This window comes from Pelodiscus sinensis, chromosome 12, assembly GCF_052426305.1.
Source record: "Pelodiscus sinensis isolate ZL-2025 chromosome 12, ASM5242630v1, whole genome shotgun sequence".
In the NCBI taxonomy this organism is placed as follows: domain Eukaryota; kingdom Metazoa; phylum Chordata; order Testudines; family Trionychidae; genus Pelodiscus; species Pelodiscus sinensis.
This window is the reverse complement of record NC_143063.1, coordinates 5077510-5103395: the sequence shown is the minus strand read 5'-3', so window position 1 is coordinate 5103395 and position 25886 is coordinate 5077510. Positions and strand designations below refer to the sequence as shown.

Sequence of the window (25886 nt, the reverse complement as noted above, 5' to 3'; positions counted from 1 at the left end):
CGCACAGATCCAAATAGACATCATCTTCCTTTCCAAGTGCAAACAGATGAACATCATACTTAAGGGACTGAGGGTGAAAAACCCACTGCAATCTACGTATCCCACAGACTACAGCCAGAGATTATGCCACACTCTTGCAAAGAAACTCATGAACCACCTTATCAGCATTCTATACAACAAACAGTAGATAATCAAGGAGGAGCTGTCAACATTAGAAACTGTTATAAAAAAAACCAAGTTTCCACACACACTTCATCTTTTCCAGAGTTTACTAAAATTCAACAAACCACCTACAAGAATCACTTCATCTCCCTTCAGAAGGAAAAGGACTATAAACTATCCAAACTGCTACATGCCTCAGGATCTCTCATTCCAGATACTTTCAACTCACCTAGCAAAGCTTTCAACCTATCCTACCACTCTAAGCCCAGCAGAGGAATCTGTCTTGTGGACTCTCCTTTTGCCCCACCACCCTATGAATATGATTCAGTTCTGTGGAGATCTGGAAGCCTATTTTCGCTGCCTGCACGAATATTTCCAACACCTTGATGTCCAACACACTGACCTTGCTGCTCCCCCCCTCCAATCCCACAAGAGGAAGGCTTCTATATGGACCCCTACTAACAGTCATAATGAGCAGGGCTCGACAAACTATACAATAGATTTCAGCTGCGCGCCCTGTTCGTTCGCGGTGCGCACATGTGCAATACGGCTCTTGCGCAGGCTCAGTACGGGGCTGGCGAGCGGTTTTTGCCGCCGTTTGTCAAGCCCTGGTTATGAGTCTTGATTTCTACATTGACTGCTTCCGCAAAAGTGCTTGAACTGACATTGTCAGCAAACAATAACACATAACCTCAGTTATGCAGAGCACAATGCTATATACAGCCTCAAAAACAATTCTAACATCATAATCAAGGGGGCACTGTAGTCATGAACAGAACAGATTATGAACAGGAGACAACCAGACAACTCACCAATACCAGATTCTCCTATGATCTCACTAAAGAATACCAAAAAAACCTGAAACAACTGCCCATGAAGCTCCCTGATGTTTCTCAGGACCAAATTTACACTAACCCCTCCTCCCCCCGATCCCTGACGAGGAGTTTTCTGTCTGCTGCCCAAGATACACAAACCTGAAAATCCCGGATGACCCATCATCTCAAGCATTGGCACACTTACAACAGGATTATCTGGCTATATTGACTCTCTCCTCCGACCCTACGCTACCAGCACTCCTAGCAACACCACTGTTTTCCTGAGGAAATTACAAAACATTAATAATCTATCTGAAAATACCATCCTGTCCACCATGGACATAGAAGCCCTTTACACCAACATTCCACATGAAGACGGATCACAGGCTATCAGGAGCACCATCCCCAATGACAGCACTGCACACCTGATTAAAGAGCTCTGTGACTTTGTCCTCACCCATAACTGTGGGTTTCGATTCTGAGACAATTTGTATCTTCAAGTTAGTGGCACAGCCCTGGGCACCTGCATGGCACTACAATATGTCTACATCATTATGGCTGACCTTGAAAATTTCCTCAGCTCTCACCCACCACTAACACCCTTACTCTATTTACGCTACATCAATGACATTTTCATCATATGGACCCACGGGAAAGAGACCCTTGAAGAATTTTATAAGATTTCTACAACTTCCACCCCACCATCAACCTCAGCCTGAATCAGTCACACAAGAAGTCCATTTCCTTGACACTACAGTACAATTAAATGATGGACAAATTTCCACCACCCTATACTGGAAACTTACCGACCGCTACACTTACCTGCATACCTCCAACTTCCATCCCAGACACATTTCTCAATACAGCGAAGCCGTAAGATAAAACCAGTTTGCTCCAAACTTACAGACAGACAAACACCTACAGGATCTAGATAGAGCCCACTCTTAAAACTGAAATACTTACCTGGAGAAGTGAAAAAACAGATTGACAGAGCCAAAAAAGTACCCAAACATGAACTACTTCAAGACAGGCCCAAAAGAGGAGAAAACAAAATTCCACAACGTAAAACCCTCCAACGCATTATCAACAATCTGCAACCTATCCTGGAAAATGACCCCTTGCTCTCAGGCCAATTCTCGCTTACAGACAATTCCCTAACCTCAAACACATTAACCACGCAACACACCTCCACCGTAATCATCTAGGAACTGACCTCTGCAATCAGCTCCAAAGCCAACTCTGCCCACACATCTACACAAGTGATTTTATCACCAGACCCAACCACGTCATCTGCCAGATCGGGGAGAGGCTCATTTAACTACACATCCATTAATGTGATCTATGCCAGCAATGCCCCACTGCAATGGATATTGGCCAAACTGGAGAGTCTCTACGAGAGAGAATTAATGGATACAAATCAGATACCCAAAAAGGCAACACACAAAAACTTGTTGGAGAACACTTTAATCTTCCTGGATGCTCATTAATGGATCTCCAAGTCGTCATTTTGTTTTAGACCAACTCCACAAGCCAGATATATAGAGAAGGGTTGGAACTTAACTTCATTCACAAATTTAATTCTTATGCAAATGGTATGAACTGGGATATCGGGTGGCTCACACATTATCTTCTACATCTTAATGACTTAACCAACCAACCAAACAATGAAGGTGCTAATGGTTCTTGATGTCTGTGTAGAATCTGGTGTTGGTCATCTTCCTTTCCAAGTGCAAACTCATGGTTCTTATCAGCCTCTTGGAATTATTTAGTCTTTAAGGTGCTACTACACCAGTGTTTCCCAATTTTATTTGGCCGAGGAACCCTTTTCAGCTTTTCAGAATTTCAAGGAACCCCGAGGTTTGTCAAGCAAAAAAAAAGGGGGGGCGGGGGGTCCACCAATTCATGAAAATCACATTCCTTCCCCAAGACCCACACCCATCCCCATCTCCCTTCTCTGAGGCCTCATCTGCTCTGTTCCCCTCCTCTCCATCACTTCCTATACCCAGTCCTTATACCTGTCTCAACCTAGTGAGAGTGAGGTGTGGGGTGGGAATGAGGGATTTGGGTGTTGGAAGGGGTGAGAAGTACAAGCTCTGGGAGGGAATTTGGATGCAGGAGAAGGGGCTGTTGACTCAGGGAGGGGGCTCTAGGCTGGGGAGTGTTGGGTTCAGGTGGAAGGTTGGGGTGCTGAGCAAGCCAGGGCTTGTGGATGTGAGGGTGCAGGAGTTTGGGCTGGATATGTGAGGAACTCAGGGCAAGGAGTTTGTGAGTATGATGGGCTCAGGACACAGATCTGTGATGTGTGGATGGTGGAGGAGTGTTGTGGCAGAAGACTGAGGATGTGGGGATGTAAGAGGCTCAGGACAGGGGGTTCCAGTGTATGATAGGCTCAGATTTGGGGTCAGGTGGTGCAGGAGTGTTATGATGCTGCAGTGAAATGGGGGTTTGGTCCCAATTGGGGGCTTGTTGGCCTGGCTTTATTTTTAAATAAAATATTATGTCAAACTCAAAAGCTTTAGCATTGTCTTTATATATGAGAGGGGTGAGGAACCTGTTTTGAGTCAAAGGTCACTGACCCACAGAAAAGTCAGTTGGGGCCACACAAGTGAGATTCAAAAAACCAAAAAAAAGCTCCTCCCAAAACCCCCAACCCTTACTAATGTGGTCCCAAATGTGCTGGTGGGGGTAGGGGACAGAGTGCTAGTGGGTGCTGGGGCTGGGGAGAGGGTGCTGCTGGGTGGAAGGATGCTGGCTCAGGTGGCAGGGTGCTGGGTCAGGCAGGTGGCAGGGTGCTGGGGTCAGGGACATGGTCCTGCTGGGCACTAGGGTGACTGGCAGGGTGCTGGGACAAGGAACAAGGTGCTGCTGGGTGCTAGCATGGATGGCTGGGTGCTGGGGCTAGGGCCAGGGCCAGGGTGGTGCTGAGTCCTGGGGTGTGAGGCAAGGTGCTGGGGCCAGGCAGTGCTAGGGTGGATGGCAGGACTGCCAAGGAGCGGGATAGGGATGGGGTGCGGGATCTGGGAGGGAGCTGGGGGGCGGAAGGGGACAAGGTCTGGGTGGTAGGTAGGGTGCAGAAGCAGCCTGGATGTAGGGTGTCGGGCTACGAGGGAGGGTGCGAGGAGGGGACTTGGGTAGGAGTTGGACCTCCCTGATCTGGCACCCTCTAGACCTGACTGGTCCCAGATGAGGAATTTTTTGACCGGGGAGGTCATTTCAGGGCTCCTGGTTTTCTCTCCCCCCCCCCCCCCCCCCCGTTAGGCTGCTTTGTACCTCTATTCCCTGCAACCGAACTAAGCTGCCCACCCCTGCTGGTTCCCTGCACTTCCCCCAAAACCATCCTTCACAATCCAAGGGAGTGCAGCACCAGTTCATTGCAGCCCCTCACAGCCCAGCTGAGCTGCCCTTCTGTTCTGTATGCCCTCCCCCATCCACCTCAGCCCAGCTGAGCCCTGCACTGGTTCCCTGCATGCCTCCCCCACAGCACAGCTGAGACCCGTTTCCCTGCACCTCCTCCAAGCTCCACAAAACTGCTAAGCCAAGAGCAGATTCCCTGTCCCTCCCTCCCCTTGAGTCTAGCCTCTGAGCTCCACACACACACACACCCCCACCCCACCCCACAGCCCACCCCAGCCAGCTCCCCAGACCTCCCTACTCTGGAACCCAGCTGAGCTCAATTTCCCTGCACCTTCCACCAAACTATGTAGACATGCTGAGCCGGTGCTGATTCCCTGCCCCCTTCCTTCCTCCCTCCCCTTGGCTGTGTCTACACTGGCACGATCTTGCGCAAAAATTTGCTGCCTGTCTACACTGGCTGTGTGTTCTTGCGCAAGCACACTAACGTTCTCATGTATGAAATCAGGGCTTCTTCCGCAAGAACTACGATGCTCCCACTCAGGAATAAGCCCTTTTGAGCAACTATTCTTCCGCAAGAGGCCAGTGTAGACAGGCAACATGAATTTCTTGAGCAAGAAAGCCCTATGGCTAAAATGGCCATCGGCACTTTCTTGGGCAAGAGAGTGTCCACACTGCCATAGATGCTCTTGTGCAAAAGCACAGCTCGCACATGAGAGTGGATGTGTTCTTGTGCAAGAACGTCTTGCGCAAGTGTTCTTGTGCAAGAAACAACCAGTGTAGACATAGCCCAAGAGTTTCCTCACATGAGCAAAATGAATTTTGTGTTGTGCACCAGTACTGAGTTCATGTGGATTGTTTGGATGTGCCACCCAAGATGTTAATAAATATTTTTAAACCTCTACCTTTTCCCTCTGCTGCCATGTCAGCTCCCCTGGTGCCTGCTGCCCCCCAACTCCTCACCCTCCTCTGCTGTCCTGACTCCTACTCTTCTCACTATCCTCAGCCCTCCTGCAACCTGCCTCCCTCCACCAGCCCTTCTCTCCCCCCTGTGCCCACTCCTCCAGTAGCCCCACTCTGATCATGTGAGCTACCCCTCCTCATCCCCTCTCCTAACACCTCCCTCTACAAACCTGCCCTGCTTGTCCCCTCTGATGGTGGTCCCTCCATTGCAGGTGTCTGCCCTTCTGCTTCACCCCCAGAATCCCCTGGAACCTGCACCTTCTCTTACCCCTGCACCCTCCTGGTGCTTTCCCCTTCCCTCACTTCCCCTGCCCCCTTTGCTCCATTTTTCCCTGATGCCCACCCCTCACCATCCTCTGCCCCCATTCCCTTCATGCCCCTGTGCCCTCTCACATGACTTGCTCCACCCCTTCTTTCAAGCCTTCTCCCAGCACCTCCCCTCACCCCTCTAGCCCCCAATGCCCTTACCCTCTCCCCTCCCAGCATCACCCTGTCCCCCTCCCACTGACACCTCTCCCCTCCTGCACTTGCCCTCATTGTCTGCGCTTGGCCCCCTGCCATTTGTCTCTCCTCCACCCCTGTCCCTTTGGTGCCTTCCCCTTCTCCTCCGCACAAGCACCTTCCTCGCCCAGTCCTTCTTTCCCTCTGCACAAGCCCCTTCCCTTCCCTCTCCTTCCCCCTCCCTCTCCCGTACCTTCTGCCTTCCACTTTGTGGGGCCGGAGTCTGTGCTCTGTCTCCGGACTCCGAACCTGCAACTCAGCCATGCGGGGCAACACAGCGCCCAGCAAGTTTAAAATCCGGGGCTGTGACATTGTCAAGTCCTGGCGTCTCTCCACCCACTGGTTTGAGCGTGCTGCGCAGGGCAGCAGCAGCCAGCGAGGGAGAGCTCAGGGAAGGTTGCGCACAGCAGGGACGGATCTGGGGACGGGGGAGAGACGCTCTGGGGCCGGGCTGGGAAGACGCGCACGCGTGGGGGGGAGGGAGTGGGGGTCGGGACCCGCTCCAGCTCCAGCTCCAAATATTGCGGGAGCATGGGCACCACAAGCCCACACAACTCGCTGCCCACATTTCTGCTGGCTAGCCGTGTCTCTCTCTCCCTTTTTCAGAGGGGGCGGGGGAGCACCGGCAACTCACGGAACCCCTTGTTTTGATCCGCGGAATCGCAGGGTTCCGCGGAGCACCAATTGGGAAACACTGTACTAGACTATTTGTTGTTTTTTAAGCTTTTCCTGTTACTTACTAACTCGGGTATCCCTCTGCAGCTTATCTACTCGAGGTCTCTTTTTTTTTCTTCCTTCCCTCCACTTTTTTCCCTCCCTCCCCCCCTTTCCTTATTTATTCTTGGATCTGGACTTTCAACAATCCTGTCATCTGAAGAAGTGGGTTGTGCCCATGAAAACTCATGATTAACTCATGATACCATCTACATGTTTTGTTAGTCTTTAAGGGTATGTCTATACTACCACCCTAGTTCGAACTAGGGTGGTTAATGTAGTCATACGAACTTGCAAATGAAGCCCGGGATTTGAATTTTCCGGGCTTCATTTGCATGTTGCCGGGCGCCGCCATTTTTAAATGTCCGCTAGTGCGGACTCCGTGCCCGCGGCTACACGCGGCACGAACTAGATAGTTCGAACTAGGCTTCCTATTCCAAACTATCTGTACGCCTCGTTATTTTTCCTGATGTGCATTACTTTACACTTATCCACATTAAATTTCGTTTGCCATTTTGTTGCTCAATCACTCAGTTTGGTGAGATCTTCTTGGAGTCCCTCTCAGTCTGCTTCTGTCTTGACCATCCTAAACAGTTTTGTATCCTCTGCAAACTTTACTACCTCACTGCTTACCCCTTTCTCCAGATCATTTATGAATAAGTTGAAAAGGATTGGTCCCAGGACTGATCCCAGGATCAGTCCCAGTATTTAATTATTCTGTGATTGGGAACCTTGATGTGCATAGTTGCAACATTCACACTATAGAAACTCTTGTATATTTACAAATATAGGTTAGTAATAGTTAGCACAGTCACAAACACCCCAATTTCATAAGATAGGTAGGGAGTGTACTTCCATATTTTCATGTCATATACTTACATCATTCCTTCTAGAGAACAATGTTAGGTGTTAGCCCATCATTTTTTCTCAGCACCGTTGCCTTCCCCATCATCACCAGAGGCCATCATTCTGGCCCTTTCAGTGTCTACATCATCTTCTCCTACCTCCCCTAGGCTGGGATGCCACTTTTATAATGTTAAGCTGACATTGATATGTTTGGTGCACATTCAGTAGGGATGTTTCTATTATTGAAGTGTCCTTTTTCTATAGGTCAATGAATCGTTGTTCTCTACTTATTATATAAATCAATTTGTTATCATGGGCTTTTTGTGGTAATCTATCACATGCTATGTCCAACCCGATTACACAGCTCGGCCTGAACTGGTGATTTCAGGATTTTTTTTATATATATAATGTTGCATATGCTGAGTCTGAGGGTATTTTTCCTACCACCTTCCTATTTGGGTGAAAGGTCCAAGACATAAGTTCCCTTTTTCAGTCCAGGGGAGCTATAAATAAGCTATGACCATGTCTGTGTGAGACCCATGTCTCAACCACAGAAATTTGCTAACCTTTGCTTCCGCTGATCTTGCAAAGGGCCTGTTACAGTGTTTAGCAGATTTCTTGCATTACAGCCTTAACTATTACCTCTATACTAAATCTACCCATTAATATATTAATAAATTAATCTGAATCAGCACAATTGTATTATTAGCATGATAGGCAAGCAACTTGCTAGGCTACACGGAGATGATGGTTTTGGAGTAATTTTTAAAAATCCTCTCTGTTGGGGGCCACCATCACCCAAACTCAATCATGGAAGTGACCAGGTGAAGACTTATGGAAGGCTTATGGAAGACTACCTAGCATCAGAGGGACCTGAAATGCCAGGACAGAGAGCTAAAGTCAGTCTTGACCTGGAACCCCAGGTAAGGTGAGGCGCCTGTCAATGGAAGCCCAGGAGCTTGAGGCACCCTGTCAACCCCCAGGAGCATGGGAGAAGATGAATTAGACAGCAACTAGTAAGCCTACCAATGGACTGGGGGAAGAATATGAGACCAGTAGAACTTGAGGAGGGGATGCTGGTAGAACCAGAAGTGACAAAGTGAGGCAAATGCTGTTTGTGGGCAAGAGGGACATTTCCGTAAGGATGGCCTGTACATGGATTTGTAGCTATGGAAAAGTGCTGACAGCTGTTCATAGGACCCGGGGTTGAGGCCCCACCAAGCTCTTAGTAAGCCTGAAGGTGGAGGGGACCCTACTAACCACCCTTGTTGACTCAGGATGCAGCCATACGCTAGTGTGAGCTGACCTGGTGGAATTCTCTGAGCCTGCCGGAGCACCTGTCCACAGGGATGTGCAATCATACCTGATCCTGTGGGTGTGACTGTCAGACGAACATGAAGAAGGGGTCTGTCAGGTTGGTCTTGCCCCCTGGTTGGCCTACCTTGTGATTTTAGGGCAGGACTGGTGGGGGTTCCGCCAGTTTGTGAATGACTTGAGTCAGAAAGAGGTCAGGGAGCACCCATGAAGGTGGAGGTTGATGGCCCAGGGCAGCAATGGGACCCTGAAGGAAGGTCCTACATCAGCCCCTGGAACCTCCCTCCAGCAGTCCAATAAAGGATACTGAGATCATTTGGCTAGATACCAGTGGTGACTTCCTTTGAGACCAGCAAGAAGATCCAACGCTGAGTTGGGTCTGGGAAACAAATAGTGGAGCCAGAGACAGATGGGGCCCCATGGGCCGCGCTTCGAGGTATGCGATGATCGTCTGTACTGAGTGGTAAAAGGCCACCTCTCCACCTCCCCAGACTCTTGGAAAGAATGTGGCAACTGCTGGTCCCAACAAAATATAGACCGGATGTATTGTGCTTAGCCCATGTAACCCCTTGGTCTGGACACCTAGGTCGAGAGAAGACCTTACACTGGGTGGCCCAGATGTATATACTGCGAGGTTTGGGATTTTTGCAAGTCCTGTCCAGAGTGTCAATGAACCAGCCCAAAGGGAGTGCCAAAGGCCCCCTTGATAGCACTGCTGGTGGTGGGGATTCTGTTTGAACGGATTGGCCTTGATTTGGTAGAGCCCTTAGAGAAGGCTAGTTCAGGGTGCCAGTATATCCTTATGGTGGACTCAGCGAGATCGCACCATTCCTCCGCCGCTTCTCGTTCAGCTAGTGACATCGGCACCGAACCCAGAGGCAGGTTCTCGTCGCAACATTCTAGCCCGGCTCACAGACCTCCATCCTGGCAAATGCCTGCAGTTCAGTATGCATACCCTCCCCCTCCGCATCCGTGGTATCCACACCAGTATGCCTATCCACCCCCGCCATATGCCACCCAATGGCAACCGTGGAACTCACATCCAAAGAGGTCTCAACATAGACCCTTTTCTACCGCTTCCAGGCTACCTCCGGCCTCTCCTCCTGCCACCACATCGGCCACAGAGCCGAATTCTCCAGCTCCTTCAGGCGGCCATGACTCCCTTTCTGAGGGCGAGACCAGATCTCCGCTACACAATTCCTCCTCCTCCCCAGATGAAGCGGTCACCACCGATGCCCCACCATTGGGAGATGATACAAAAAAGTTTCAAGAGTTGTTTAAAAGAGTTGCCGTAGCGCAGGAAAAAGATCTTCAAGAGGTGCAAGTCAAACAATATCGAGTCTTTCACACGCTTCAACCTCCAACTGCTTCCAGAATTGCCATCCCTATGGATGAGGCCATTATGGACCCAGCTGACAATATTTGGCAGACCCCAGCATCCATCCCTACAACAAATAAGAGAGCAGAGCGCAAATACTTCATCGCTCCAAAGGATATGGACTTTCTTTTCACCCACCCACCCCATAACTCCCTAGTAGTGGATTCTGTACGTCACAAGGGTAAACAACCTAACCTAAGAACAACCCCACAAGACAGGGACCACAAAAAGGTGGACATTATGGGCTGAAAGGTTTATTCTTCGTCCACGTTGCTCCTTAGGGCGGCCAATTACACTGCTATGCTCGCAGACTGTGATAATGCCAATTACTCAAAGCTCCAGGACTTCCTCCTACATCTTCCGGAGCATAAACGGCCAACCCTGCTTAGTATTATGCAGGAAGGCCTCACCATTTCCCACACAGCTTTGCAGTCCGCTATGGACATGGCAGACACCGCGGCTCAAATCATGGCCTCGGCGATAGTGCTCCACCGAATGTCATGGCTACAAGCCTCCGGCGTACCTAGGGACCTCCAACAAAAGGTCGAGGATTTACCCTTCGATCGGACCAACCTATTTGCAACCAAGACCGATGAAGTGTTGCATTCTATGAAGGACTCCCGTACAACCCTTAGGACCCTAGGAATGTATACTCCTCCATTTAGAAGGACCAGATACCAGCCTTACCAACGACCGAGAGAACCGTTCTGCCAACAACCCAAATATGATTTCCACAAATAGAGATCCCAGCGTCGTAGACCACAACGCCAACAACAACAACATGCCACACCTCATCCCCCAGCCGGCAAGCAGCAGGTTTGAAGGCCTGGTCGAGAGCCAGGAAGCCAATCCGCCGACCCTCCCAACTGCTACCCTTCAGTTCCACCACCCCCTCCGAGCGTTTTTCCACCAATGGTCCCTCATTACCTCGGACAAGTGGGTTTTGAACCTAGTCCAATCGGGCTACGTCATCCCCTTTACCTCTACCCCGCCCAACCACCCTCCTACCCCATTCCTTTTCAGGAACCCCTCTCACGAAGCCGTACTCCTGCAGGAGGTTTCACACCTCATTCAACTGGGCGCAGTAGAACACATACCAACACAATTCCGAGGCCGGGGATTCTACTCAACGTACTTCCTGACCCAGAAGAAGACAGGAGGTTGGCGCCCCATCTTAGACCTCAGGCGCCTCAACAAATACATTGCATACCACCTTTTCAAGATGGTTACCCTCTCAACTATCAACTGCACTCAACCAACACGATTGGCTTTCGGCTCTCGACCTTCAGGACGCATATTTCCATATTACAATTCATCCTGCTCACAGACGCTTCCTCCGATTTACAGTGGGTACCCAACACTACCAATACAGTGTGCTCCCGTTTGGCCTCTCTACAGCCCCCAGGGTATTTTCCAAAACCCTATCGGTAGTAATGGCCTTTCTTCGACGCCAAGGCAACATAATATTCCCATACCTGGCCTCATAAAAGCTGCGTCTTTCAATGAAACGAAGGCCATGACAGATACCACAGTAGCCCTTTTACTCAGTCTCGGGTTTCACGTAAATTACGCAAAATCCACTTTACGCCCAACACAAAGACTGGAGTTCATAGGCGCCCTCCTCGATACAATCGCAGCAAGGGCCACTCTTCCCGAACACAGGTTTGCGATAATACGCGACCTTGTCCGAGCAACACAAGCGGTACCTACTGTCACGGTCCGCCACTGCCTCAAAATCCTCGGACACATGGCCTCCACGACTTACGTCGTCAGTTTGGCCAGACTCCACATGAGACCTCTTCAGTCCTGGCTCGCTACAGTGTACAGACCCTTCAGGGACCAAATCTCCAAGTACATCGTTATCCCACCACGCATTATTAATTCCATGCTCTGGTGGACAATTCCTCAAAACATGCTACACCGCGTCCCCTTTCAACATCCAACTTACACTCTCACGCTTATAACAGACGCCTCACTCATGGGATGGGGAGCCCATTTGGGAAGCATCACAGCCCAAGGCAAATGGTCATTTGTGGAGCAAACACTCCACATCAACCTCCTCGAGTTACGGGCAGTCAGATATGCATGCCAATACTTCATTCACCACATAGCCCACAAGACCATCACCATTATGACGGACAATACCACCTGCATGTACTACATCAACCGTCAGGGTGGCGCCCGTTCCCCTTCCCTATGCTCGGAAGCCGCTAAATTCTGGACCTGGTGCCTCTCACATGGGGTCACCCCTTCCGCTGTATATCTTCCCGGAATACTCAACGTCACAGCAGACGCCCTAAGTCACATGTTCATCGACCAGCACGAGTGGGAGATCGACAGACACGCCCTCACTCCGATCTTCCTTCACTGGGGCCAACCGGAAGTCGACCTCTTCGCCACAAAGAATAATCGAAAGTGCCACCTCTACTGCTCCAGGGGAGCCCTGGGCAGAAGTTCCCTCGGAGACGCCTTTTCCATCGCATGGGACGTCTCCCTCCTCTACGCCTTCCCCCTCTCCCATTCCTACACAGAGTCCTGGACAAGATCAGATCGAGCCAGGCACGGGTGATTCTGGTGGCACCTGCTTGGCCCAGATGAACATGGTACCCTTACCTCCTCAAGATGATGGTAACAGACCCGTATCCCTTCCCTCCACATCACAACCTCCTCTCACAAAACCACGGTCAGATCCTTCACCCGGACATCCCCAAGCTGAAGCTCCACGCCTGGTTCCTTCATGGCTCCAAGATGCCGAAACGGCCTGTTCAGAACAAGTGAGACACATACTAATTAATAGTCGGAGACGCTCCACCAGGAAAACCTACCGGTACAAGTGGACGCGTTTCTCCCAATGATACGCTCAAACCCATGCAAGCCCACCACATTTTGCTCCTATACATACCGTATTGGACTACTTACTCTCTCTAAAACACTCCGGCCTAGCACTCAGTACTATCAAGGTCCATGCTGCAGCCATAGCGGCTTTTCACCGTTCTCTACGAGGCACTTCTTTTCTCCCTGACCAAGCGTTTCTTCAAAGGCCTGCAGAACACCTTCCCTCCGGTTTGGCCACCAGTCCCCATTTGGGACCTGAACCATGTCCTTAAGAGTCTCACAAAACCCCCGTTTGAACCAATAGTGACCTGCTCTTTGTCTCATCTGTCCATGAAAGTGGCTTTTCTCGTCGCCATTACCTCCAGTAGTAGGGTGAGTGAGCTTGCAGCCTTAATGGCTGACCCTCCATACACCGTATTTTTACAGGACAGGGTGGTACTCCAACCCCACCCTAAGTTCCTACCTAAAGTACCCTCTCCCTTCCATGTGAATGAACCCATCCACTTACCTGCCTTCTTTCCGAAACCGCACACGGAACCGATCCAGACCGTGTGGCACACTCTCGACGTCCGACGAGCATTGGCGTTTTACATAGACCACACAAGACCTTGGCGAGCCTCGCCTAGACTTTTCATCTCATATGCTGAAAGATCTAAGGGACAAGCAGTCTCATCTCAGAGAATCTCTAAATGGATTACATCCTGTATTAAAACCTCTTATACCTTACATAACAAAGACTTACCTGGACTTATCACAGCTCATTCCACTAGAGCGGTAGCTTCCACGACCCGCTTTTCTTCGTAATGTTCCATTGCAGGACATTTGCAACGCTGCTACCTGGTCATCTGACCACTCGTTTGCGCAACACTATGCTCTCTCCACCTCGATAGCATCTTCTATGGCGGTTGGACAAGCGGTGCTATCCACAGTTACTACCACACGGCTCCAAACCCACCTCCGCGAGCCGACAACTGCTGTGTAGTCACCTAGAGTGGAGCACCCACAGGGACCACTCGAAGAAGAAGAAAGAGTTACTCACCTTGTGCAGTAATGGTTGTTCTTCGAGGTGTGTCCCCGTGGGTACTCCACTACCCTCCCTCCTTCCCCTGCTTGGAGCCTGATACTCTGGCGGGTAGAGAAGGAACAGAGGAGCCGCGCGCGCAGGCGCCCTTCAGTCCCAACGACACTAGAGGGCGCCATGGCGCCTGCGCGCCGCGGCAGAAACAGCTAGAAAAAGTCTCCGGTCGCCGGCGCGAGGACGCACCAGCACCTAGAGTGGAGCACCCACGGGGACACACCTTCAAGAACAACCGTTACTGCACAAGGTGAGTAACTCTTTCACTAGGAGAGTGATGAAGCACTGGAATGGGTTACCTAGGGAAGTAGTGGTGTCTCCATCCCTAGAGATTTTTAAGTCTCAGCTTGACAAAGCCCTGGCTGGGTTGATTTAGTTGGGATTGGTCCTGCCTAGAGCAGGGGGCTGGACTTGATGGCCTTCTGAGGTCTCTTCCAGCTCTATGATACTAGAGATATAAAATCCCAGTTAATCAATTAGGTTTAATTGGTTAACCAGGATCCCATGCAGAGGGGCTGGCAGCAGGAACCAGCAGCCCCAAGCACAGTGGGAAGGGCTCTTCTGATTGCCTGCTCCTCCATCCCGCATGGTTGGGAGTGTTGGCTGCCGCCTCCACCTGTGCTTGGGGTGCTGCATCCTGGTCAGAGCAGCCCTTTCCTGCAACACCCTGGCTTCCCATGGACAGAGAGTGCTCTGGCTGAGATGCCAGAGCAGCCCGATTGTGGGGGGGGGTGCCTGGGTCCACCGCAGGCAGGGGTTGTGCTAGAGCAGTGGGCCTCCTGCAGGGCTGGATCAAATCCCTGCCTGCTGCAGGTGGGAATCTGCTCCAGCCCCATCTGTTGATTGGTTAAACCGTCACATCCCTAGTACAGCTGGAGGTCTTGTATGTACGATGAGTCTCCTGGAGCTATTGACAGCAGTACTGACCCTGAAGTTATGATGATTCCTTCCCCCCCTTCTCCCAGTATTCATCAGGAGTGGATGGATGGACTGTGTTTCAGTAATTCTTACTCCTTCCTGTCAGATTCCAGAGGCTGCTGAAGAGCAATTTCTCATTACCACCAGCAAGCATTTTTGCAGATTTCTATTATCTCTTTAGTTCCATTTTTGTACTAATTTTTGAGTGGGAGAGGAGATTGTGAGGTAGGATGGGCTTCATTGTCACCATTGTGTGTCTCACATTCAGTTCTGCTTTATTGTCTGACCAAGACAATGCTGTCACTGGTTTTCTGAACAGTTGGTTTCATTGAGGCATGGATGAAAAAGATCAGCAGAAGCTTGAGTCAGACATGAAGGAAGTAATGCTGGGGAATAGGGGATGAATATTTACAGAAAACAGCAGGATTGATATCTGCACCGCCAACTAAAATAATGTTTCAATCATTTTAAATGAGGTGCCCAATGTTTTGGGCACCGAGAGACTGCATAAAGTTCTCTCCTCGGACACAAACGTAGTCATGCCTTTGTTACCTCCACATTGTGTTTTGCAGCATGCTGTCTGTAGGGCTGCATTTGAAGATATCTAGATATTTCATTTTTTGACAGAATGCTGCCATTTGTCTACTTGATGCAAGTCTACTGTAGCTTGTGCTCTGTAGACTTCCCTGTGTTCTAGTTGCCTTTTAAGAACGGTGCAGTGTTGTATTTGATCTATGAAGCCGTGGATGGTTGGAGTCTGTACTGTATTTAGTAGCCTCTCTGCTACATCTGATCTTTGCTATCTGTTGTAATAAATTATTAACAGTCTTTAGAGTTGAATAGCAGGAATTTGTGATACAGCATTTTCAGTGTAGGATCATCTATTCCAAACACTCTTCCTCTGCTGGGCCATCAAAACCAGAGTCACATCTTCAAAGAATTGTGTGAATTCTTGCTCTTACTCGGGTTTTTGCATAATAGTGGGTCATTAAGTAGCAGGTTTGGGTGATATGTTTGTATTTAACAGTTTGCAGTGTAAATTTAGTATCATGGAATTATTTGTGGTCATAAACTAATAATTAATACATTTATTTAAAAAAATCAACTGATATTTGCAAACCATACCTTTGACTTGAACACACATTTATTAATGCAGGCAAGAAGACAGCAAGACCCTAGTCCTGGATCTAACCTAGGAAGCGGTGATGACCTCAAACTGCGCTAATCAGCAGCAGCAGCAGACATGCCATGAGTCTGCACATACGCATTGCTTATACTTTGCAAAAGATGAAATAGAAGACCAGAAACTGTGATAACTGGGTTACTATGGTCTATTTCCTGACCTGCGGCAGTCACAACCAGCATGAACTGCCATGGTTTGCACTATGTTACAATATCTGCATTTCTTATTGTAAGCATGTAGCCAGTGGCAATTTGAGATTGTTTTTTCTATGCAAGCTTATTTTTGTTGGCTCTATTTTTAGTGAAATGGAAACTTAAGCAGCTATAAACCATTTTTTTCAACTGTAATAAAAAACTGTCACTTAAAAATAGGTTAAGACTTTGCAAATTACAATTTTTTTTGTCTTTGGTAAATTGCTGGAAGCCAAGGCTTTCCAAGATTAATTTTTTTATGTGGGCTTTTGGAAGTTTTGGTTGTTGTCATTGTGCTCCTGCTCTATTTTAGATATGCATTTTTGTCTTTTACAATTTTCTTTATTTTCTAAATTTGCAAGACTTTTTTAGATTAACCTTTTTGCATTATTTACAAGCTGACCCCAGAGTTGTAACAGAGTTGTCAATCAATTTTCTAGCATGAATGTTCACTATTAAAGTTGCAATATCCTTTTAACTTCTAGCAATTCATTGGCTCCATTTTTTAAAAATGTTTTAAAAATATTTTTTATGTCAGTGCATCCTGCCCCAGGATCAAATCTAGGTTCTGTTGTGTAGTAAATATAGTACCTATTGAGACTCCTAGGAAGTTGCAGGCTGGCTTCTACTTTATTCAGGGATTTTTTTAAAAAATAGTTCTGAAAAAGGATAATGCAACTTCATAATTGGATTTAACAGCATGTTAAACATGATTTTTAATACATTATCACCATTGCAGCTGATCACCTTTGTCCCCAGTTTGAGATCTCTGCTTTAAATGTATTTTATATCTTATGCTTTTTGTAAATTTATGCTGAATGATGAAAGGAGAGATTTGGAGTTGCGTGCAGAATCTCTCATGCTGTCCATATGATAATTTCTTTTACTAAACTTCTACATATAAAACTAATTTACAGTATACATGACATTTTCCAACAGGGATAAATTTGTATGAGCAATTTTTGTAAACAGGCTTATTCTCGATTTTCCATCAACATCCACTACTTTAAACAAACAACTGGAAACAGTAGTGTCATTTGACATTCTTTGAAGCTGATGCTTTCTGTATAGCTCAATTAAATGTTGTCATTTGAAATATTTAATATTAAAATGCTAAAGCTAGATCATTTCTGTTAAGGAAAAGTTATGGCTAACTGAAATTATGTATAATTAGGATCATTAAATATTTATTATATGATACCCTTTCTGATGGCAAAACATTTGAATTTAAATTATATGAGGTTTTGCAAACTATAAACAAATAATGGAAATGGGAATGGGACTCCTTGTATGTTAATACCATGAATATTTAACAGTTCACTAATACTGTTGTCTGTAACTGCTGGGACAACATCATCATCACAGAAATACAGGCAGTCCCCGGGTTACGTACAAGATAGGGACTGTAGGTTTGTTCTTAAGCTGAATTTGTATGTAAGTCGGAACTGGTACATATTGTAGGGGAAACTCTAGCCAAACATTTCTCCAGAGCTCAGTTTTATTCCCCCACACCTCACTTCCCTCAGTCCTTTATTCTCAAGCTGAGGTGTCTGCTGAGAAAAGCCACTCCGCGTCTCCCTGGTCTGCTGAGGGGGCGCTAGCTTCGCGTCTCCCTGGTCTGCTGGGGGGAAGCAGCTAGTGCGGGGTTGCCTCACACCGTTTGTAAGTAGGGATCCGATGTAAGTTGGATCCATGTAACTCAGGGACTGCCTGTACTTTGATATTGATACACTTAAATCTGGCTAATCTGAAAGATAAGGTTTCATATTTTGTGACTTGTGTGGGTTTTTGTTTTTTGGTTTTTTTCTCCCTCTCCTTGAAAAAATTCTTTTCTAAAAAAAACCAAACACCTTCTGTAATGTGATATTTAAGGTACCCATCATTCTGGGATCCTCTCTGCATCTTCTGTATTTTTGATGGAATGGTATGAAGATTTATTTTACATAGTTTTCCTAATTGTTTCAGATCATGGTTCCAAACCAGATGTACATGAGAAGTTATGCTATCGAATATAAATTACTCTTTGTGTAAATACTGAACTTTCCCTGTCATTTAGCATTGTGCTGCTTACTATATCTTAATGCTGGCATTAAGATCAGAAACCCTTACCCTCTGCTGCTTAGTGCAGACTTTTTAAAGTACGTTTTAAGTTATTGATGCAATTTGATATTTTTCATAATTTCTATTTAAACACAAGTTGCATCATCCTTTCTTGAACCAGTCTCCTTTAAGAGTTGCCTTAAGGTAAGGATTGCTTTTGCTACCTTTTGTGTTGTATGTTTATCTTTCATAATAAACTTCTGTGTAGTAAAAACAAATGGCTGTAAGCTTTATTTCTGACCTTTTAGTGATCAACGCGAGCAGGTTTTGTTTTCAAATAGCTATCATTTTTTATTTTCAAACTTACTGTCACATTTTAAAAGAAACAGTGACATCCAGTGGTCATTTAAACTATTCCTAAAATTCCCCTTTTAGTATTGATATTCCAAAAATATTAAAGTTTGCCAAAATACAATAATAGTAAGGGGATTCTGTCAAGATTGGTAGACTTACTTTCTTGAAAGGGTATTTCTGCATGTTGTTTGACAGCTAGATTAATTCTAACCATATATACACCTTCAGATAATGGCAAATACATGTTCTAAAAAACATTACTTTTACTATCCTGGCAAAAAGCTCTGCTCACACAGATCATTTGCATACATATTTTTGTATGGGTCATAAATCTATACTGCTAATTTCAATGGCTTTTAAAAAATACCTTGCAAAACAATCTGTTCTAAAAAGTAGTACAGTGCCGTAGGAGAATCTGGAAGTTGAAAGGCCAGGCAGAGAGAGATTTTACAGCCTGGTGCATTGACTGTTCAGCTGTGAGATGAAAGCTCTAAGTTCCTGTTCCAGCTCCAGTGATTTGCTATTCCCAAATGTTCAAAAATCATGAGACTATATACAAATATAAGATTTGGTGTTTGTTTTTATTTGCCTTCTTTTTGAGCCTTTAGAATACATTGAGGGTCACATTTTGAAGCTTTGTCTACAGTCATGAGGGCTAGAAACTTACTTTTTCCTTAAGAATGAAGGCTGAAAACACTGCATATCCACTTGACTCTAAGATCTGGGGCTTTAAGGAAAACCAGTATCATGAGACTTCTGACAAAATTATGAGAGCTGGCAACACTGTAGAACAGCTTTAGTGGGGGACTCTGAGAGAGTCCATAAGAATATCCCATCACTTGGTGATCAGGGCACTTGCTTAGGATGCAGGAGACCCGGCTTCAAATCCCTCCCCACATCAGGTAGAGGGGGGAATTGAGCCCTGTGTCCTCCCACATTACAGGTGAATTTTCTAACCACTGGGTGAAAGCTTATAGTGGGACATCCTCCTCATGTTGGCTATTTTGTGAATCTACCCGTTTAAAAATAATGTTTTGGCTTGAACAATTTTTTTCAGAACTTTCGCAACCCATTCAACCAGAACCACACACCTTTTTTAACTGCCAGTGAACCCAAAAAAACATTATTTGCTTAATTTTAGCAAGGATACACAGTGTTGTTCATATGTAAAGCTGTTAAATTCCTGCTTTGTGATCATCTCAGTGCATCCTCAACTATGAAGTGCACTTTGGTACAATTAGCCTACAGTTTGGATGTTGTACTGTACATAGATGACCCACTGGCAAGTTATCTGCAGGATGAGATAAGGGATTTATCTGCAGGATATTAAGGGAATGTGAATTGGATAAATGAACTGTAAGATTGATAGAAAGCTGGCTACACCAGGGTTTCCCAAACTTTTTATTTGGGTTGGAACCTGGTTTTTTTTCAGTACAGTTTTTTGCAGCCCAAAAATATAAACGCATATTAAAAAAAATGAAAAATGAATAAATTTTCACTATTTCACACAGCTGCATCCTCCACCGAGCCCGGGCCGGAGTTGGGGGACCCAGCGCCACACTGGCACTCCAAGAGGCAGGAGTAGGAACAGATTGGGGGTAGGGTATCTGGCTAGGAGGGAGGTTCCAAGGAGGGGACTTGGGTAGGTGTTGGACCTCCCTGGTCTGGCACCCTCTGGACCTGACTGGTCCCAGAAGAGGGATTTTTTTAGACCAGGGGAGGTCATTTTAGGGCTCCTGTTTCCCCCCCTCCCTAGGCGTCTTTGCACTTCCCTCCCCTGCAACCCAACTGAGCTGCCCACCCCTGCTGGTTCCCTGCACCTCCCCCAAAACCATCCCCCACAATCCAAGGGAGTGCAGCATCAGTTCCCTGCAGCCCCTCACAGCCTAGCTGAGCTGCCCTTCTGTTCCCTATGCCTTCCCTCAACCACCTCACCCCAGCTGAGCCCTGCACTGGTTCCCTGCATTCCTCCCCCACAGCACAGCTAAGCACCATTTCCCTGCACCTCCCCCCAAGCCCGGCAGAACTGCTGAGCCCAGCTCTGATTTCCTGCCCCTCCCTCCCCTTGAGTGTAACCCTGGTTCCCCGGCACCTCCCTCCTCCTGCAACCAAAATGAGCTCTGGGCTCCACACCTCCTCCCCTCAGCCCAGCACCCCGTATCTCCGCACTCCCGCAGCCCAGCTCAGCCCAGCACCCCACACCTCTTCACTCTCCCAGCCCAGCTGAGCTCTGTTTCCCTGCACCTCTCCCCCAAACTGTGCAGACATGCTGAGCCCAGTGCTGATTCCCTGCCCCTCCCTCCCTCCCCTTGAGTCCAGCGCCAGATTCCCGGCACCCCCCTCCTCCTGCAGCCCAGGTGAGACCTGCACCCCACACCTCTTCCCCCCATCCCCCGCAGTCCAGCCCAGCACCCCTGCCCTCCCCCTGCTCCCCCCTCACTAAGCCTCTGCTGGGAGCCCGGAACACCCAGCTGCATCCTCCGTTCAGCCCGGCCCAGGGCTTGGGGGAACCAGCGCTGCACAGGCACTCCGGGGGCCTGGAACACCCCGGCAGCCATGCTGATGCCCGGTTCTTTTTTCCTGTGGACCAGTACCGGGCCGCAGCCTATAGTTTGGGAAACGCTGGTCTATCCTATTTTTATGTGCAGGCAATGTATTTAATTTAACTCATGAGTTTTACTGCTTTTATTACTGTAAATTATTTGCAGCCTAAATGTAAAATCCAGGAAAATGAGTGTTGGGAAATGTCATGTCATTGTAATTAATGAAGTATCACTAACTTTTCCACAGTTGTTAATCTCATCTCTTATTGTGGATCTTAGTCCTTTATATTGGTTCTCCATTTGACCAATGACTATTTGAGATGTACATAGTGAGGTATAAATAAGTCACTGCACAGCTTGAAACTACTTGGGCTAACCTTTTAAAAACATTTTTGAAACTAATATAACAGATTTCCATAACCTCCCCCTCACACATTTCCAAGTCAGAAAAGTTAACTGTCAGCTACCACAGAGCCTTCAATAGAAATCTTGGAGCAGATAGACATGCTTTTAAATCCCTTTCTGATCAGCATCAAAATGACAAATCCAAACATTTGCGTGTTAGAAATGGGGAAAAGGAAATTTCAATGACAAAGGTGAGAATATTCTTGTTGGGACCTGATCCAAAGACCACTAAAGTCAATGTCAGTCTTTTGATCAGGTCCTGTCTGAGTTCTGGGTATGAGTCCAGAGCTACATATAGCCTGCAAGCTTCTTTTGGAAAGAGAGCATCCACACACAAAAGGCCCAATGAAAAGCAATTTGAAATTTTGAAATAGAGCATCCACACTGATTGGATGCTGTCCTGCATGTAAGGCCACCCGGAACCACTTCAGGCAGCGCATTAGGTCAGCAGTTGCTTCCGGGTGCTGCTGCCTAAGGCTTAGATGCGTGCTTAAAGGGACCGTTTCACAGCTTCTGCTGCGTGCTCACCTCTCTCTCCAAGGGACAGCAAAGCATTTGGCCTCGTGCCATGGCTTATGAAGCCCTGGTTGCCCTGCTTCGGGACACAACAGTATGCCCTGGCATGGAGCCGGAGCTGCCTCTGGGCATGCGATGGCCCCACACTGCTGTGCTGCAGTTCCTGCAGCAGTTTGTGCAGGCTGCTTTCACAGTCCTGCAAGAGCTCAACTCTGAGCTCATCATTGAGACCCTCTGCCTGTGTGCGGGAGCAAGGCTCTTGCTACTGCACTGCACAGTGGAGAGAAGGCTCTAGAGGCTGGACACCGGTTCTGACTGGTGGAACTGGCTGGTTATGGAATGGTGGGACAGCCAATAGTGGCTCCATAACTTCCGCGAGAGGAAGGCCACCTTCACGGAGCTGTGTGCCTGGCTCACTCCTGCCCTCCAAATGATATGACATCCAGATGCGACCAGCCATCCCCTTGGAGAAGCGGGTCGCCATTGCTGTCTGAACTTTCGCCACCCCAGACAGCTACCAGTCTGTGGGTAACTAGTTTGGCATGGGAAAGTCCACCATCAGGGCCTTCCTCCTGGAGGTAAGGCACTCTCGGGCTGTAGTCACTGGAGGGATGGGGGGCGGAATACTGGAAAGGGGGACCCTAGGGAAAGGAGAGGTTGGGGGTTGGGGCGGGAAGCCCCATTCCAGGGAGGGTTCTGCAGTCCCTCCCTCACACAGCCCTGCAGAGTGTGGCCTCATTGGGAATGGCTCCTATGGTGTTTGTGGGGGGGTAAAAGGAGGGCAGGGACCACCCAAGGGCTCAGATATCCTCTTTCAGTCTCTGTTTTGTGTGTTACTTTGTCTCCTGCAGGTGGTAAGGGCCATCAACTCCATCCTGCTGCACAGGGTCATCTGGCTGGGAGACCTGGGACCCCATGGAAGCTGGATTTGCTGCTCTGGGCTTCCACAACTGTGGGGGAGCCATAGATGGAACCCACATCCCCTCTGGGCCCCAGAACAGTGAGCCATCAAGTACATCAATAGGAAGGGCTGTTTTTCAATGGTCCTGTAGGCCCTGGTCGACCACCGCTGATAATCTACAGACATTTTTGTTGGGTGGTCAGGGAAGGGTGCACGATACCTGCATTTTCAGAAACTTCAGCCTATACCAGAAGCTGGAGGATGGTATATTCTCTTAGCATGACTTCAAGGTCAGGGATGTGCAGATGCCTCTGTGCATTGTGGGGGATGTGGCCTACCCCCTCGTGCCATGGCTTATGAAGCCCTATACCAGCCATCTGGACCCGAGCACGGACCATTTAAATGCCCGCCTGGGCAGGGCCCACATCCTGGCTGAATGCGCCTTCAGGCTCTTGAATGCAATGTTCAGGTGCCTCCTGATCCATCTGGATGTGGGGGAGCATAACATCCCCCACGTGGTCTTGGCCTGTTGTGTTCTCCACAGTATTGTGGAGAGCAGGGGGGGAGGCCTTCTTTCTGGGATGGGGGGTAGAGGCCAGCTGGGAGAGACAGGCCTTGGAGCAGCTACAATCTGCCAGGCCCATCAAGTGGGGGTGTGCATCTGGGAGGCCTCGAGGGAGAGTTTATCTGAAGGACCCCAATAACTCTCCCCACTAGGGGCCTGCCTTGCCCCTCTCTGCCTTTCCCACAACAACCCCCTCTTCCCTGTACAGTCAATAAAACAACAGTTGTGTGTTCAAAAACAGATTCCTTGTATTTCTTTTATGAAAGAAACTGGGGAGGAGAGGGGCTGAAAACCTGGATTGGAGGAAGCAGGAGGGGGGCTCAGAGCTGGGGCTAAGAGTGGCGTGTGGTGCAGCTGGAAATTCCACCATGTGTCGGGATCATGGAGACCTTGGTGGGTGGGGGCAGGGACAACAGGGGGCTAGGCAGGAGAGGGGGTTGGAGTGGGGGCAGGCACGGTCAGTCATCCATACAGAGACTGTCCCTAAGGCTTTGCCAGAGGACGGTGATGTCCTAGGAGCAAGGCCATGTAGGACCTGGACGCAAGCCCTGCCTCAAAGGGCCCCTGAGGTGCTGAGAGGACTATGGTTTCTGCCCCTCCTCCTCATCCCACAGACAAGCAGGCAAGAGAAGCGTCCAGCCACACAGGTATCCCATGGTTGGGAGGGGTCTGGAGCAGCCCGGCCTTCCATTGGGGCTGCACACACACCTGCGCCTGGCAGTCCTGTCCCTGGGAACAGGTAGTGTCTCCAGTGGGCAGGCATGCCTATGTGCCATGTGCGGCACTCCTCAGTCTGTGTGTGCATTTGTGCGTCCTTTCAGCAGTGGCTGGTGGTGGGAGGGCATCCCCCTGCTGGGGGTCAGATGTGTGTGTGGCCTCCACAGAGCCTGTGAACAAGAGCCTGGGGGTGCTCTGGGGCTGCCTCCTGGGGCTGTGTGGCGTAGACTGGCACTGCACGTGTATCCACATGCACAGACTGCAGCACGAGGGCCAGGCCAAGTGATGATCACACCCGAGACCCTCAGCCCCTGCCTCCCCCGCCCTGTGTGAGTGAACCTAAGAACACTCCCCAGATGATCCCTCCCCGGCAGACATCCAGGCCCTTGGGTACCGGCTCCAGACGGAGGGTGACAGTGCTGGCTGTGTCTTCCTCCTCCTCCTCCTCCAGCTGGTCATCATTCTCCTCCTTGTAGTGTGGGACCCCCGAGCAGGCAACAACAGGCATTTCCAGCCCCGAGTCCACGACCAAGGGTGTGGAAGGGGTTGCCTCGGCCCCCGGGATGTGGTGGAGCTTATTGAAGTAGGGGCAGAAGTGGCGTTCTTCCCCGGGGCGAGAACTGCGCTCCCTGGCCCTGGTGTAGCCTTGGCAGAGCTCCTTCACCTTGCTCTGCACCTGCTCAAGGTTCCTTGGGCAGTGGTCACTAGTAGCCAGAGCCTCGGCCATCTGGCCGTAGATGTCAGTGTTCCTTCATCTGGAGTGGAGACCCTGGAGGGTCTCCTCTTCACCCCAGGCCTCCAGGAGGTCCAGGATCTCCACCCCAGACCAGGACTACGCTTATATTTTTGTGCCCCTGGCAGGCTCCTGGGAACCCTGGGCATGCTCCCTGGGAGGGCCAGCGGGCTATCCGGGAGCTTGAGACTTGGCCATTGATGGTGAGGAGTGTGGCAGTGTGAGCCACGTGGTGAGGTGCAGCTCCCGGGGCCGGCTTCCTACCACAAGCCTTGTCCAGGGTGCCTGCAGTTTTAAGAACTACCAGGAGACAGGACCTATAGAGTTGTGTTGAGTGTGGACGGAGTGGCCAGCAGTGCACCTGTGTTATTTCTTGAAGGCCTTTTTCACCACTCTGTTTTTTCAACTTTTTATCGAAAACACAGTTGCAGTGGGGACGCAAGTATTGTTTTGCCCTTATTCCGGAAAAACGCTGCAGTGTAGACATACCCCAGGAGAATAACACTTTTAGTGAGCTGAGTAGCATTAGATAATGTCTTGGTTGTTGGAGACATTTGGCTTCTAATTTCCTGCTTCAGTACACACTTGTGGCATGCGGCTGATGCTGATATTTTTAGTAACTGTCTTCATATTTTAATAATGTGCTTGGTCTCCTTTGCTGCCAGTGGAAACCAAATGCTGCTTTTTCATTCTGTGCTCAGGGAGATCTCAGATGAAAATAGTGAGCTAATGGTTTGTATATGGCAATTAGCTGGAGAGAGGTGAAATGGACTCAAAGGGCATTCTGCCCATCTGCTTAAGCATATAGGTGCAGGGAAAAGCTTTCTTGCAGACTTATTACAGGAAATGAGACTATGTCCATGTGG

The 25886-nt window shown here is 48.8% G+C and overlaps 1 protein-coding gene across 8 annotated transcripts in view; it reads left to right on the top strand.

Annotated features, from left to right (window-relative positions):
* Window positions 1–25886, top strand: part of CBFB (core-binding factor subunit beta) — a 153324-nt gene that overhangs the window by 73256 nt on the left and 54182 nt on the right. For 4 of the 8 annotated variants that reach the window (XR_016350488.1, XM_075940418.2, XM_075940415.2 and 1 more), the window contains one exon: window positions 16029–18564. The exons of the other annotated variants lie outside the window; for them this stretch is intronic. Coding sequence is in view for 3 of the 4 variants with exons in the window: in XM_075940418.2 (XP_075796533.1) it covers window positions 16029–16097 (69 nt within the window). In the remaining variant the exon portion in view is untranslated. Of the gene's footprint in view, window positions 1–16028; window positions 18565–25886 lie in introns of those variants that run through there. 8 annotated transcript variants of the gene reach the window in all.